General features: G+C 36.7%; 1 protein-coding gene across 7 annotated transcripts in view; it reads right to left on the bottom strand.

Moving 5' to 3' along the window:
• Positions 1 to 16,882, bottom strand: part of INPP4B (inositol polyphosphate-4-phosphatase type II B) — a 345,664-nt gene that overhangs the window by 24,047 nt on the left and 304,735 nt on the right. For all 7 annotated transcript variants that reach the window (XM_042470361.1, XM_042470360.1, XM_042470357.1 and 4 more), the window contains 3 exons: positions 16,415 to 16,512; positions 13,376 to 13,488; positions 1,624 to 1,778 (listed from right to left, as the gene is read on the bottom strand). In XM_042470361.1, the coding sequence (XP_042326295.1) occupies positions 1,624 to 1,778; positions 13,376 to 13,488; positions 16,415 to 16,512 (366 nt within the window). The remainder of the gene's footprint in view (positions 1 to 1,623; positions 1,779 to 13,375; positions 13,489 to 16,414; positions 16,513 to 16,882) is intronic.

The following is a 16,882-nucleotide window of genomic DNA, read 5'->3' as shown; positions in this document are numbered from 1 at the left end:
CATAGTAGAAGGTATATTATAGTAAGAAAACAGAAAGGGGACACAATCCATATGCTACTAACATATGGTCAACTGTTTATGTCTATTCTCACCATGACTACTTATGAGTCCCCTGGAGGTGTTTGGCTTAGTCTTCAGAAGTCAGAATTAAGAAGTTGTATTTCTGTTGATGGCTATCATCCTTTATTTATGGATTTCCAAAGTTGAGCCTATTAAGAGTTAGCTCAGCTATGTGTCTGATGCAAGAAACTAATATTTACATTCTTATGCTCTGAGTTCCTCCACAAACACATTTTATGGATAGGTTTATTATCTAGAACTATGCTGACTTAGAGATTATAAAATGTGAAAGGTATGAAAGGTAGAATGCTTTTTATTCAACAACGAAGGTTAGCTATATTAGATTTGTGAAGAAGACTGCAAGCTTATTCTGAAAGCCAAAGCAGCAGGAGCATGAATAGAAATTACAATTAAATATAGAAAATAAATTGATAATTAGTAGAAGCACATTCAAGTGTGAAATCTGATATACACACTATTCATCATGATTGAAAAGCTGTAGAGCTCATAGGATTCATGGGTGATCATGATATATATGAAATGTATGTAAGTGTAAATGTAGCATGAAACAACCCTAGTAATTTTGAAGCAAGATACACTGTCCTGCTGATTTACCACTTTAGCTTTCACCTTATTGTTAAAACAGACAGTTTATACCTATTTTTCAAGGGCATATTGTGAGCTATAAAAGCCAGGTACTTAACCTCTCAATGACTTCAGTTATTTAAATGATGTTACAAAGAATTTAGGAGTAGCAATTGTTATGAACTTCTACAATAAACAAACAAACAAAAACTAAACAAATCTTTGTTTTAATATAGTGACTGAAAACACTATTGGACATTCCTGTTTTTTAGTGGGCTGCAGAACACAATACTAGCTATCTCTGCAGAGATGCATTATAAATGATGACAATGTGTGGAATTATAGAAATGGTAAGCCAACGATTATACATAATTTTTATTTTTCAGCCTCAAGTCCTTTTCAGCACTTGCCTTACTTAACAGTATATGTAAAACCAGATTCTTTGAACAAAGGAAATAATAAATTATAGAGGTCAGGTTTGCTTTCATTTAATTTTAATGCAGATAATTAAAAACATATTGCATCTCCTAAGTACACATTCTTGATTAATTCCATCTTAATCTTTGCATAATTAAACAAGTACAAAGTTATTTATTTATTTATTTAAAAACCTGGTAAGTAGTAAATAAAAATGTCTGTTAACATTTGTCTCAGCTGTTTGGTATATATTATTTATATTTCATTAAAGAAACTAAGAGAAGCTACCATGTGAAACAAATTAGGTTTTTAAAAATTAAGTGGTTTTTACCAGTTTTAAAGAGATTTCAATGAGAATCCAGCATATTTAGGGCAAAGGGCTACATGAAAAGCTTGAGATATGAACCTGGGATTCTATTAATAATGGAAGGCTAATTTACTAGTGCCCTCCTCATGACAAAACTCAACTGCTTCCTTAGTCAGAGCATTTTGTCTGAAATATGTTATACATATATTCCAATCTGAATAATGGGAAAACCAAAAAAGAAGTTAAGAACATACCTTCTCATACAGTCCAGAGCTCGGATAAAGAAGTCTTTGTGCAGTTGATGTTCATCTCTTAAAATTGAACACTGTTCCAGTGTCACTGACATTGATGTCCTATCTTTGGCACTTTTACAGCAGGTGAACCGGATTCCATTTAGCTTGCGACAAATCTATAATGCACGGTGAAACCAAGTGAGTAATTGCCATCCTTAAATGAGAAGTATTATTATTCAGTTTACACATTAGAGAATGTCACAATTGTACATTTTGTTCCTGAGTATTTTCAGTGTTTTTTTTAAAATCACCCTACTAAGTATCATAGTCTCTTGCCTCATGGGAGCACACAGTCCCACCATTGTGGAAAGACAGTGCAATGGTGACTGTTCCAGACTACAGGAAGGAATTTCTTCAAGTCTAGAAATTGCTTTCAAAATGGATGAAGCATTATTTTATCCAAAGTACTTACTCAAGTGAAACCAATTTATTAAACAATATATTTTGCTGTTCCTGCCTAGCACAATTATTGTCAATTTTAGAGCCGAGAATAAAAATGTTATTCTGACATACTGAGGTCTGTTATGCTGAGCACAATACTCCAGGATGTTTGATCTCCTGATCACCTCCCTTCATCCATATTGAGCAGCAGTAGCCTCATAAAACATGTATTTTGCTTCTCAACTTTACTATTTGCAGTTTTATTCATGTTTTTGAAGTATAACTTCCAAATAAAAGTAGATCCATCTAGACCAATAATGATTATGTGATTAAGAAGTTGACATCATTACTTTTTTTTTAATGAATAAGCATACAGAATGGCATCTCCAGGAATTAAAATGCTGCAACATTCATCAGTTTCAGTGCATAAAAACCAATCCAACCGTAATAACTATCAATGAATTTTGTCTTTCCAAACTCACGTGCTTCAAATTACCCTAAATAAGGGGTGGGCACTTCTAGAGGTTGGAGCCTCATCCCCAGTTCTGGGCCCCAGAAGACTATATTTGCCATCAACCCTCCTGGCTCCAAAATTCTAAATCATACCCCCCCCCCCCCCCCCCCCCCGAAGCCTCTAGGGGAGGTAATTTGCCATTTTAGGGCATTTTGTTCATCTTGGGCTTGTTTCTGGCCCACGAGGGCTTTGTTTTTTTCAAAGGGAAGTATGAAAACAGGTGTGACTCCCAAGCTGTCACAGGCATCAGGAGTCATGATGTATCTCTTATTGCAGGTGAGGTCTGGAAGAATAGCTTGAAAGTACCAGAACATATAAGGCTGGGAGATGCAAATCAGTATTTTAACCTGTGTCCTATGAGGTGTCACCAAGTGTGATGTTTTGTCCATTTCTGTGGACCCCTGTAGCTTCTTGGTTTCATGAAGCTGATTTGTGGAAGATTTAGGAAAGACAAAATGAAGTACTCCCTCACACAGTTGCTGCCATCACATGCCTTTAAATGCTTAGGTGACTTTAAAAGGTAATTGCATTCATGGATGAAAGAATATGGCTGCTAATTATAGTGCCAGTATCCTTCCTTAATGTTCAGAGGGAACATGATTTTCCACAAAAGTTATTGGGAAATGTGTGAGGTCTATGGCCCTCAAGTCCTGCCTATAGGGTTTCCTCAAGAGAGGCATCCTCTTGGCTATTTTGGGGAAAGGAGGAAAATGCTGGACTGCCAAGGCCTTTGGTGTACTCAAGCAATGGTTCTTATGTTATGGTGACCATAATGGTTTTGCAAATGTCTGAATCTCGCAAATGAAATACAGAATTATTCTTCCAAGCAGGAGGTTTATGAGAATCAAAAGACAACAGATTTCAAGCAACCTAGAGAAGAGAAGCTGTTCAAGACAGTTAAACTCTGTTCCCTACCAACACTTTTAAATTTTATATTGTAATTCATGCCATATGAGATGTCCCTACCAACAGCAATAGTAACGTAGCTACATTTTTGCCTACCTCTTGCATTAACCATCACTTATGTTTTATATCCTTTGAAGTTTATGCTTCTGTTTTAAACTTAGGTTCAAATCAGCATCATTAAAGGGTTCCTGATTAAGGTTACTAAATTAAAACATAAAACTTCAAAGGGACTACAATTGGACGGAACAGATGTTGAAGAATAAAGGTTCTGGCAATAGAACAGAAAAGGGATAAGGAAGATGCAACACACAGGGGGAAAGTGTTATAAAATGTACTTTGGATTTTACTATTAAAAAGGGATAAAAAGGCATGAAAAATGTCTCTATCTAAGCAGCAGTCACTTAGCCTGTGAAATCTGTCACCCAGCCTGTGGACAACCATTCTCCAGTGAACAATGATTTTTGGGCTGGAGGGCTGTAGAAAGCCAGTAGAACTAAATCTTTTGAAAATATCAATTGCACAATGGTAGTTGCTGCCAACATAGTTTTAGTAAGCCAATTTTTATCGCCAGGCTGATGTAAAGAAGCAAAGAGCTCCCATAATAGAGCTCCTCATTTCTTGCTGGTATTGCAGGCTGTTGCTTCCTCTCTGTCCTTTCACAGCCAGTGCAATCCAGCAAACTCTGGGGTGCTATTACTATGGCTATGGAATTATCATGGAGGGGGAGAAGGAGAAGAAAGGCAACAGTGGTTGCCTCTTCTCCCAGTGCAGTTTGCAAGAGCAGAGGAATGACAATGTCTATATATTAGACAGCAGGATAATGTCTCTGCTACCAGTCACCTCCTTGTAGCAGCAAGGAAGAGGAGCAGCCAAGAACCTAGTATGAATTATGACATATCTGGGAATTTTTAAAAAAGAAACCACCCTCTGGGTAGAAATAAAATGTTGCTGTTGATGCTGCCAATCACCAATAAATAACCTAGGATAACAGAAATATCATCTGGCTACTGAAAACAAAGGTAAGAACTATAGCTACAAATACCACAACTTCCAGCAACATTTGCGTTGCTTGGAACAGCTCCAAATCCAGCACTATGGAATGCACTGAAATGTTTCCAATGTACAAACAAACCAATTTCACAGGATTTCATCAGTTATGTGACTGCAAATGTCCTCAATAGTTGAAAAATAAACTGGCTGTCTTAATTTTACCCAATACAGTGGCCCTTGGTATCCATTGGGGTTTGGTTCCAGGATCCTCTGTGTATACAAAAATCCATGGATGGTCAAGTCCCATTAAATACAATGGCATAGTAAAATGGTGTCCTTTATACAGTATAAAATGGTGAAATCAAGGCTTGCTTTTTCAAATTTATATATTTAAAAATATTTATAAACTATGGATTGTTGAATCTGTGGATAAAGAATCCGTGGATATGGAGGGATAGCTGTATTTCCATACTGTTGAATGCGCATACTTAATATATGACCATTGCTATAAGAAATGGGTAAGAGGAGGAGCACTTTTTAGACTATTAGATAAAATGAGAAGCCAGCCCTCTGAATTTTCAGATTTGTGCTACCAACAGTATCGCTTAAATCCTTTGCATCTTCAGCTTAGCTGCCCACTGAAAGGGACATAAAATTACAGAAAGCCCTTGTATTCAGACAGCATATACTGAAGCTGAAATCCTCGAGTCCAGTGCAGACATGGTGAATGACTCCACATGGACCTTAAATGTGCATTACCCCTTTCTCCTTCTCCTTTATTACTACAAGGACATTAAAAGGTTTTGCTTTTACTGTTAAATCACAATTCCCTGCAATACTGAAATGTGGGAAATCTTAGTTTAGTGAGAACAATCCAGAATTTATTCTGGCTTGTTCTTACTAATTAAAGCTTAAGCAAGCCAGGATTTATTAAATTAACCTGTTGTTATGACTTCAAAGAAAATTACTTTAAGATCATGATGGTACCTTACCTGCATAAGTTCATCAAAATATATAAAAATGCAAATAACAAATGATTGAAATGCAATAAATTTATTAGATCTTTTTTATCACCAATGGTGGCCTTGCAGAAGGACAAAACAATATTGGTTTTAAAAAATAGGGAGGATATATATGATTTTGGAAACAGACATAATATCTAGATCTGAACTGTTTCTTTTAAATATGATTTGACTATGGAGAAAAAATCAGTAAGAGAGAAAAGGACATTAATTCGTTATATGATTACAGCTGCAACATTATTATACGTGAAATACTGGAAGCAGAAGGAAATTCCAAAAGTTGAAGAGTGGGTAGAAAAACTAATAGATCTTGCTACATCATCTAAATTGACTAATCTGATAAAAGAAAATTTGACTCGAGTGTATGTGAGAATTTGGCAATCCTTTCTAGATTATCTTTAAAAAAAAAAAAAAAAGACCAGGAGTTAAGAACAATTATTGGATTTGATGCTTAAATATGACCCCCCCCCCCACAAAGAATAGGAAAGTTTGCTAACAATTATGGAGAAGTAATGGAAAGTGCTGAAATTCACTGGGGTAAGATATGGGACGGGATGGTTTTTTTGGGTGATGGCATGTTAGGTATTCTCATTTGGTCAAGATTGTTAGTTTATTTGTTTCTTTTTCTTTACGTTTATTTCTGTTTCCTTTTTTGTGTCTAGTTCTTATTGTGTATGTGTGTTGCAATTAGTTGTATGTTGGTAGTTTCTTTGATTTTCCTTTGTATTATTGAATTATCAATAATATTTGAATGAATTATTTATTTTGATTTATTTTGGTCACAGGCCAGAATAAAGTTAGCAATTTTGCATTCAACTTGTCACGGGGAATATGTGCTTCACTTTCCTCTCAAAGCTGCCTTCAGCCTGTCCTTATGACAGGGCTAGGCAGAGTGAAGAGGCAGAAAGGAAAAGGCTGTGTTGGAGGAGAAAGTAGTGTGTTAGGCTGCTGCTACGCTGCAGAATTAATGTAGTTTTATACTGATTTAACTGTGGATCCTATCACATCAGAGGCAAGTGTCATGAAAATGTGATTAAAATGTGCTAATAGCATGATCTGGGGGAAGATTATCACACTCCTGCATGCTTCTCCCATTTGTGTCCTGTGTGTAAACTGTAATAGACATGTCTTTGGGTAATAGCACACGGGGTGTGATAATCTTCTCCCCAATTGTGCTATTACCACGTTTTAATCACATTTTCATGACACTTGCTTCCCATGTGATAAGAGTCCATAGAGTTCTGTCATTATAGTGGCAGAATTTTCCTGTTATAATAAAAAGCTATAGAAAAATGGAGTCACCTTTGTTAGCTAGAGAGATAGTTTTTAAATTGAGGCTTGGAAGCTAGAAAAACTAGAGCAAAGTAATAGAGAGGGCATTTTGGCCTGTAATAAGCTGGCACCAGCAGAGAAAGACATAACATACACAATTCAAGATAAGGAGACATTGTTGATGTTCAAAAGGAAGGTTACTGAAAGCTTCTGAATTCCTGAAGGAGGGGTGAAGAGTGAAATTGCAGTTTTTAATGTATGCATGTATCTCTGTCTTGATTGTAAGAATTCTGTATGTTTAAACTGTAATTAGCCAATGAGATGTGATGGAGAGTTTCTTTGTGTAATTGACTATAAAATTAGGCCATCTTTTCTTGTTCTGGGCCTCAGTCTTTGGAAATTTGAAATCCACTGAGGACATTGTTGTTCTTTGCTGGTTTTAAGAATAAACTTTGGAATTTTTCAACCTTCTGGGTCCTCTGCCAAATTCCTAGTTTTGTCGAGGGACCTGTGGCTTTGTGAGAGGAGGCCCCAGGTTCCTAGGGTTTCCGTGGTTTTTATTATTAATTTGAGATTTATTTATAACATCATGACTCCATCCTATGGAATCCTGGAATTTGTAGTTTGCTGTGGTACCAGAGCTTTCTGACAGAAAAGGCTAAACAGGTCACAAAACAACAAATTCCAGAATGCTATAGTACTGAGACATGGCAGTTGAAGTATTAATTCTGCAGTGTAGATGCAGCCGTAGGCAGCCTGCTTTGTGCTTTTTAAGTTAGCCTCCTCCCTGTCTCAGTACCAGTATCCACTGTCAATCCAGTTGGTTTCTGAAGATGGAATGGAAGGGGACTTCTTTGTCTCCATCAGTAAAATACATTGGACTCACTCTGCCTTACTACACCTTTTTGTTACATAAGCTTACACTGGCATCAGCAGAAAGGAGAGCCTTTGTAGTGGAAGACTGGGGTATAAATATGCTAAATAAATAAATATGCTATGGGCTGTGATTTGTTTGTCTTCTCTCTACCCACTGACAGTTTGTGGGAGACACGGTACCATTTTTGCCTACAATTTTTCCCCGCACTATACAATTGTAGCACTATGATATTACTTGAAATGCCAAGACACCATTCTATGAAAACTTGGGATTTATAGTTTCATAACATATTTATAATTCTCTGCTAGAGACTTTTAGAGTCCTCTCAACAAAATATCCTGATTCCACAGGATACAACTATGGCAATTAAACTGGAATCCAAGTACTATAATTGCACTGTATGAAAGAGTCCCAAGTACTAAATGTTTCTGCTCCAGCCTGAACTATAGCACAAGTTGTGCTGACACCATTCACTTGATTATAGAACTGGCCTGCAAGATAGGAGGCAAGCCATAGGAATTGGAGTTTATTCTCTGCAAGGAGAATATTAGAGTTTACTCTCTGCAAAGTCCTCATAATTTAGTGCTACTCAAATGAGCGGTCTGTGATCTGGTGCTGCTTCACAAACCATTTTAGGCTAGTTTTCAGGAAATAAATAAACAGTTGTGGCCAATGGGCACAAATATTGTGCTAGTCCCTGACACAGTGGGAAAAATCAACTTCCAGAATTCCTGACTGCAGGCCACATTGGTGGGATTATTCTGGCTGTTTTAATTTTAAAACAGAACTTCTAAGCTCTGCTTAATCAGGCAGGGGATTGATCTTTGAATGGCTACAAAATCCAAGATTTAATAATGTGTGGAAATACTGATGTCATGAAAAACCCCACAAAAATGGATCATTTGGGGAAAATGGAAAGAAATTCAGTACTAGCCCACTTTGGAGAATGAAAGTCACTTTGTAACATTAAGCACATAAAATGCAAGAAAGTGTAAGAGATGATACATAACACCCCCAGCCCAAATTTGGTGACCTTATTACCCTTCTCCCCTCTTGCTTCTAAATGTGTGTGCACTTCCTTTTTGAAAGTGTTTTGCACAGTGTTTTTTCCTGTGTTGCTAGACAACCTGGGAAAACATCCTCATACTTTCCCAAGTTGCACATATTGAGTCATGGAATAAAAAGGGGAAAAAAAAAATAACAGTCAGGCATAATTTATAGAACCATTTATCCATGAAGTATTGAATTAATTTTGAAAATGTTAGGAAATCAACAGCTCTTGTCACTATGTCTCACATGTTGGATGCAGGTGTGGCCTTTAACTTCTCCCTGCAGGGTCTGCAGAACTTTAAGTGGGAGGGGGAACTCTCGCAGACAGGTTTTTATTAATTTTGCCTTTTTGCAGGGGGAAAACAAATTACTTTCCACATCCATTTGCTTAGAAATATCCTTAAATATGAATAGTTCAATGTAGCTTATTCCCTGCATGCTTCCCCCCACCCCCCACCCACTCTCATCTGAATCCTTATATAATGATTACACAAAGGAAAATATACAGCTATACAGATTTCAGAAAAAATAAAATTTACATTTCATAATCTTAATTGATTCCTGGTTGTGGAATTCCACCACAAAGGAAATCGGGGTGCTTCCATCCCCTTGAGGTTCCAGTAGACAGTCATGCCTGCATTGTTCTATGTGGTATTTGGTTAAACAGTTTTAGACTTGGATATTGGGATTGCTTTAATCACTTCTCAAATAGTGGTTTTTAAAATTTGTTTTAATATGTACAGTGGGCCCTTCTTATACATGGATTTTTTTATACACGGATTCAAGCATCTACGGTTTGAAAATGTTCAAAAAAGTATAAATTTCAAATATCAAACCCTGATTTTTCATTTTTTTATAAGGGACACCATTTTGCTATGTCATTATATTTAATGGGACTTGAGCATCCAGATTTTGTTATCCACGGGGGATCTTGGAACCAAACCCCAGAGTATAACAAGGGTCCACTATAGTTAAAGAATCATTTTACCCAATGAGCATTGCCTGACGATCTCTGGTGGGCTGAGAGTTATAAACAAATACTTTGCATACATTAATAAAATAAATAATTTATCCTTTTTAGGTTGGAAATTTTTACTTGAAGAGTCGGGTTTGGGGATTTTGCCCCAGTAAATATAGGACTAAGACTGGTAAGGGCAGCTAGGAAAGAACTAGGTAAGATCCTAAAATTCCAATATATAATTCAGAACACTAAAGTGAGGATAGTCCAAGTCACTGTATTTCCCATCACCATGTATGGATGTGAGAGGTGGACAGTGAAGAAAGCTGACAGAAAGAAAATCAACTCATTTGAGATATGGAGCTGGAGAAGAGTGCTGAGGATACTGTGGACAACCAAGAAGACAAACAAATGGGTTCTAGAACAAATCAATTCTGAACTCTCACTGGAAGCCAAGATGACCAGATTGAGGCTGCTGTACTTTGGTGACATCATGAGAAGGCATGAATCACTGGAAGAGACAATAATGCTAGGAAAGATAAAGGGCAGTAGAAAGAAAGGAAGACCACATGGATGGTTAGACTTGATCAGACAGGCCACGGGCCTAAGCCAGTCGGATCCAAGCAGCATTTGAGGACAGGGAATATTGGAGATGTCTCGTCTGCAGGGTTGCCATAAGTTGGGATAGACTTGGGAACAGTTAACAAGAACAGCAAATATAAACCTGCTTAATGCACAAATTATTTGGGAAGTTATACATTCACTATAGCATATCAAACTTTCCTGGTTTGTTGTTGATATGTGCCTTCAAGTAGTTTCCAACTTTCATTAATCCTAACTTGAATCTATTACAGGATTTGTTCAGAGGGGGCTTGCCATTGGCTTCCTCTGAGATAAAGAGAGTGGAATTTGTCCAAGGCCAGCTGCTGTTTTTTATGGCCAATCAGTGACCTTGGTAGGCAATCATAATTTCTAACAGACCTAGTTATAAACTCAAGATCAAAATCAATTTTCAGATTTTCAGAGGTACATACAATTTTATGCAATAGACAAAGGAATATTTTTGTGTATATTGGGTACTGCAATGTGATGCTATCACAATTTAAATTACTGAGAACAGAAAAGTAATTAACTTACACATAGGTGATTTGTGGATCCTTTATCAGAAAAAAAAACTACATCCTTAATTACCCAATTAAAGAATGTTAATTGCATAAATGTATAATTGTATGTGTCGATGGTTTCAAATTCATGAAAACAACCAACCAAGCAATTATGTCTTCCACTGTGCCAAAGGCTTGTCAGATTTTATGAAAACAAAAGCAGAATCATGCTGAATAATTAAAAGTTTGGTTGTCCTTAAATATGAATTTATAAAGCAGAATGAAGAGACCATATGGTGTTCACTGTTAAAAACTCATGTTCATTCGTACATAGTAATATATAACACAACTAAAACTTAGGTACGGTACAGACCGCCCCAAAGCCTGCCGGCAGCCTATTTTCTTCTGGAGGGAAGCTGCAGGTTCTTTTTACAGCGCATTTGTGACGTAAGCGACAAGCGGTGCTGTGCGGATGCTGCACGGCACTTACGTAGCAATGGTGCCGCCTGTGTACATGGGACGCCGCCATTACTACGCTGCCAATCCATGGTAGGGTTAGGGACTGTGCAGCTGGTGCATGTTGAATTGCAAGTCCCAGAAAATTCAGCCAGTATAGCCATTGGTGAGGAATGCTGGGCAAGGCAGTATGGGAGGCCATAATTCCATTATGATCTAGTCTAAGCTGTTAGTCATATTTTGAATTCCTGCCTTACAAAAACTCCTTACCTAGCTTCTTTAAATGGTATTTCCTGAGCTACAGCTCTTCTTGAGCCAAAACTCAAAATGATTTACCAAAGAAAATGAAACTCTGAAACTGTGTGCTGAGAATAAATTATGTACACATCATTCTGAGAATACAATTTCTATTTCATTGGTGGATCTATTGGAATTTTAAGAATTTGTTAAGCACTAAATGCGATGGGGAGGAGATGCATAAATGTAGACAGTACACACAAGAGACAGAGAACTGTTCAATATACAGGGAGCCTGCAACAAAGTCTACTCTTATTCCTAATTCTTCAAGAAGCAATGCTTTTACAGTTTCAAATACCATGAGGACTAAATCTTCCTTTTCCAAATTATAGAATTTAGTTTTTATTTCTCAGACTCAAATTTAATACTGTGTAAGAGATGCATTAGAGCCACAGGAAAGATATGATCAACATAGCTCTGCATCCATAGGAAATGTATCTATACTGTCATCTGAGAAAACTTTTCTTAATCAGAATTTTAGTGTGGGAAGGCACCAAAAGGGTCACATCATCCTTGTGTCTGTGGGAACTCTGCATCCATAACAAGCTCCTCTGCAACACAACTTACAATGGAGGACAGTGCACCACTTCCCAAAGTCACCTGTTCTACTGTCAAATAACTTGTACTGTCTGGAAAGTCTTCCCAATCTTTAGCCCAAATCTTCTTTCTGGTAATAGACATCATTACTGGAGAGTAAATTAAAAGGAAACTCTGTTCCCTCTATGCAAGTATGCAAAGCCCATAAATTTCACAAAATAGCAAAATATGTACGCCATAAGCAGGTTTACTCTTTTATATTTATTGTTTTTATGTACAGCGCTGTGCAAATCTACAGTGCTATATAAATAAATAAATAATATTTTCAATAAAGTGTAGGATGTTCATTACATACAGCAATCTATTCTAAAGGGGTTCCTAATATTGGTCAAGCCTTGTATACTGGCCCTGGCCACATCAAGAATTAGAAATGCTCAGAAAAGTTACTTTTTGAGATGCAGAACTGAATTCTATTATTTGTCCACAGTAGAGTAGACTCAGTGAATCAATGAGATTTTCTTGTCTGTTGAATTACCATTCAATAATCAATTTAATACATCCAGCCCTCCACATTCACTGGGGTTAGGAGAGCAGGATCTTTGTGAAAGTGGTGAAACCATGAATAACTCCACCCACCCCCCAAAAAAAAGCAAACCCATGTTTAACACACATCAAAAATATAATTTGTGGATTCAGTCCACTGCAGGTGCCTTTGAGATGGTGATGTTCTTTTGCAAGGCAGAAGTGGGGGGGCTGGCAGGGCTTGCTGTCACCTCCACAGCTGCTCTATGCAATTTTTAAGAGGGGCTTACCAGCCTCCTTCACAGTCTGTCAGTTTCATGAGGCTTGCAGTCCCTATCAAAAATGGCATAGGGCAGCAGTGGAGGCAGCAGCAAATAATCTGTGAATAATCACTGCCACAAAAGTGAAAGCCACAGATGTGGAGGGCCAACTGTATATCTATTCTTGTTGAGACTTATCATTAAGATTCAGACCACTAACTATCAAAATCCCAGATTCTGGCCACTAATACCAGATTCTGAGAGCTGAAATTTGAAACAGTAACTCTCCTAAACTCTGAGGAATATAAATGAAGAAATCAGAATAGTGGCTTGTGAAGAACAGTGAAGAACCTTTGAATAAAATGGATGGAAAAATGTAAATGTAGCTTAAATGAAGCTCTTGGGATTCTGTAAATGTGGGTACTTGCAGAATAAGGGAACTAAGGTGAGGCTAGTCCAGAAAATCCTAGATGTAGGTAGTTACTGGCATCAAATATTTAATGCCCAACATTAATGTTAACAAAACAGAACAAAATGAGAGGCATTTCTTTCAAATAAGCCTTTTTACCGTTGCAGCCAGCCACATGATTTCTACATTCTTTCTCTTTTTAGCCTGAATATTTTGTTGGAGATTTTCTAGTAATCGCTTTAGGTCATTCTGTTCCTGAAAATGCGGTAGGCCTGAAAAGGAGAAGGAAGCAGTTAGTAAGAAATGTTATGCTGAATTGGAGATTTCCTCACTAAAGAAAAGCTGCAGCAGCTAAAAGCATCATTTCGAATGCATGAGGATTTTCATCAAATATAGCAATACTATCATTTAATGATTGACCAAATGGGTTTGGGCTTAATAATGCAGGCACTGTTACCTATGAGCTTTCTTCTGAAGTACATAACATCCCCAGTAAGTATAATTTAAATGGAAACAGGAAACACTCCATGACCTCTTCCATTTATCTATTACCTCATCTGCTTGCTGTGCTTTGCATTACTGCACAAAAACCAAAGCACCAATGAGAAATGAAAGACAGAGAGATTGTGTGTGTGCGCGCACACATAACTATAGAAAAGAACAACATTGTTCTTTTTAATAACTCACACAGAAACACTTGTTTATTACAATACATAAGCTACACTACCTATAATTTAATTCTTCGTGTGTGACAAACAGGTTTTGTACCTATCAGTTACTATCAGGACCACAAACAGATTTCTCCATCTAGCCAGAAAATTCTTAGTGTTGTCCAAAAACTAACTTGGCCAAGCTCTGGTAGAAAGCTTGTATGGCTCCTTGAACCTTATGTCACCAATCCAAGCATGAGGAGGAACATTATAGAAAACTTTGTAATTCTTTAATACTATATTGACTGTTGTAGTCAAGAACTGAAAAAGAGTTCCATTCAAATATACCCAGGGACTGACTTTACTATCTGTATTCAGGAGGCTGTTACTGGGGGAAAATCCTCAAGATCTTTATCCTCCATGTTAGTCCTAAGGATATTAAAATGAAACCAGGCAACTTCAAGTGACAAAACGGATTACAGTTGGCCCTCCATATCCATGGATTCATTACCCATGGATTCAACCATCTACATGTCGAAAATCACCCCCCTCCAAAAAAAATAGTTCCAAAAAGTAAACCTTAATTTTGCATTTTACATAAGGGACATAATTGTATATGTCATTGTATTTAATGGGTCTTGAGCTTTCACAGATTTTGTTATCAACAGTAGGTCCTGGAACCAAACCCCAGATAATACCAAGGGCCCAGTGTAAATCATTTCTGTTTATCTTTCTAGCTTAACAACTTCTTGGTTGGTCTCTAGCTGAACCTTCCAAGACATATTAAAAAACAGAAACATAGCAAAAACAAAACAAAACAAAAAACAACAACCACACACACATTCAGAATAGAATTTACATCAAATACTAGTAAAAGCAAAGCAAAGGAAAAAGCAACAACACTGAAAATCATAGATAAAAATAGCAAGAGAAGTATGGTAAAAAATGAACAAAACCAACAGTACAACATAAATGAGCAGAAATAAAATATATGCCTTCTATTTAAAAGTATGTTATGTTGTTAAAGATCTAAACAAACCAAAACCAACAATTCAGAATAATCTTGTTTTTAAATTAGCTTTCTTTATGCAGAAGTTTTAAAATAGCTAAATGAAGTAAACTTCTATACTGCTAATATAAAATAATTTCCAAATTGTGTGGATGTGGTTTTCTGTCTGAAAAAACAACATTCCTGACATGTTAGAATTCAAAGGCATAGCCATGTTAGTGTGGAAAAATCAGTATGCAAAAGGATCTCGTAGCATCTTTAAGACGAACTGAAAGAAAGAAGCTGGTAGCCTGAGTTTTTATGCATCTAAGAAAGTAGAGTCAAGTCTATGAAAACTCAGGCTACCAGCTTCTTTCTTTCAGATAGTCTCAAAGGTGCTACGAGATGCCTTTGCATACTGATGTATGGTAGTTGCACATTCCACCAGCTTAAAAGGCCAATTGAAAATAAATCAGTTTTTGGGCCCTGAAAAACTGGTTATTCAGAACTGCTTTGAAAATATTACTGGTGGATTAATATTCAAATGCTGGGTTATTTCAGGATCTAATAATATTTTACACATTACAAGAGATGAGATATTTTTATGTTGTAAAATAGTTTCAGTGTCCTGATGTTACTTTCCTTATAGAGCATCAACATACCTCTCACACAAAAGTCCCCTCCCCCCCAATTAAATTGTATTTAAGAACCAAATCAAGAAAAGAATGCTCTAAGCATATGTGACAGTGAGTAAATGGCCCCATTAAGACTCTTGAAGATTGTGCTGTGTCAGGTCCTAAGCACAGGGGAGTTATATTGATTATCAGATGACCTCAAGCTTAGTCTGGCCCCTCCTGAGAATGAACTCTTGGAAACCATCCCACCTGGAAGAATTCTAAAAAGAAACAGAGCATGGAAAAGTCACTATTTGGATTATCATCCCCAGAACTTCTTAGGAAACATGGCCACTATTTCCAGGCTCTGAGAAGAAACAAAATTACCTCAAAATAAAATGAAGGAAAAAGGCAGGACAAAGTTATGAAAAAAGCGCATTGTGTACTTTCTCTTGCAAAATATCCCCAACAAAAGAATGAATAACTTTGAAGAAGACCCAAGAATCCTTTGGGTAACATCTATATTAGAAATGCGGTATTAGGACTTTGAAGCAGAACACAAATTGCCCAGGCCACTAATAAGACTCACCAGGACAAGTCTGATGAAACAGAGACATTCAGTACTATAATCATGTTAATTAGTATAATCACAACACTTGAGGACAAACTGTAGGAGATAATTCCATAATTAGCCTAACAGCACATCTATGAAAACATCATTTCAATATTATTTCATCTAAGCCTTGAGCCAATTCCCACTGAATTATCAGTGGGAAATTTTAGGTCAAGTGAAGAGGATTTGGGAGAATGGCTGGGGCAAGCATTTGCAATTTAATACAAAATAAACAGACCAACCATTAGATTTACATTGAGAATCTTCTGTTCACTAATGAATGGAAATATCTTTACAGACAGAATATGTGAAAACATTTTTTTAAATACTTACAATCAGGAGGCATCTTTTCTGTGAGTAATCTGTAGTACTCTTTTAGCATTTCCAAACTATCCTGGTTAACACTTTCTTGCAAGGAAGTATCCCCAAACCTAAACAATAACAAAAGACTAATTGGTTTACAAGTATTTTGACAGATGTAGACAAACTATACACAGACCAATGAAACAGAACACTTTCAATTCTGAATTCATTTTTTAATGACGATTGTTGCTTGTTGTTGATGATGATGATGATTTCTTTAGTGAACAATCCCATACAGTTTTAACCAAAAGTAAGTCCCATCACATTCAGTGAGGCTTACCCTCTGTGTTTTTAGGCCTGTAATTCTAATTTATTTATTTTACTATATTTTCATGTTGCTCACTAACCTATTTTCTATGGCTGATGACAGCAATATGAAATCCTTAAAAGTACAGTGGTACCCCGGGTTACGAATTTAATTCGTTTCGCCGCCGCGTT

Source organism: Sceloporus undulatus, chromosome 5 (assembly GCF_019175285.1).
Source record: "Sceloporus undulatus isolate JIND9_A2432 ecotype Alabama chromosome 5, SceUnd_v1.1, whole genome shotgun sequence".
In the NCBI taxonomy this organism is placed as follows: Eukaryota; Metazoa; Chordata; class Lepidosauria; order Squamata; family Phrynosomatidae; genus Sceloporus; species Sceloporus undulatus.
This window is presented reverse-complemented; position numbering and strand designations above follow the sequence as displayed.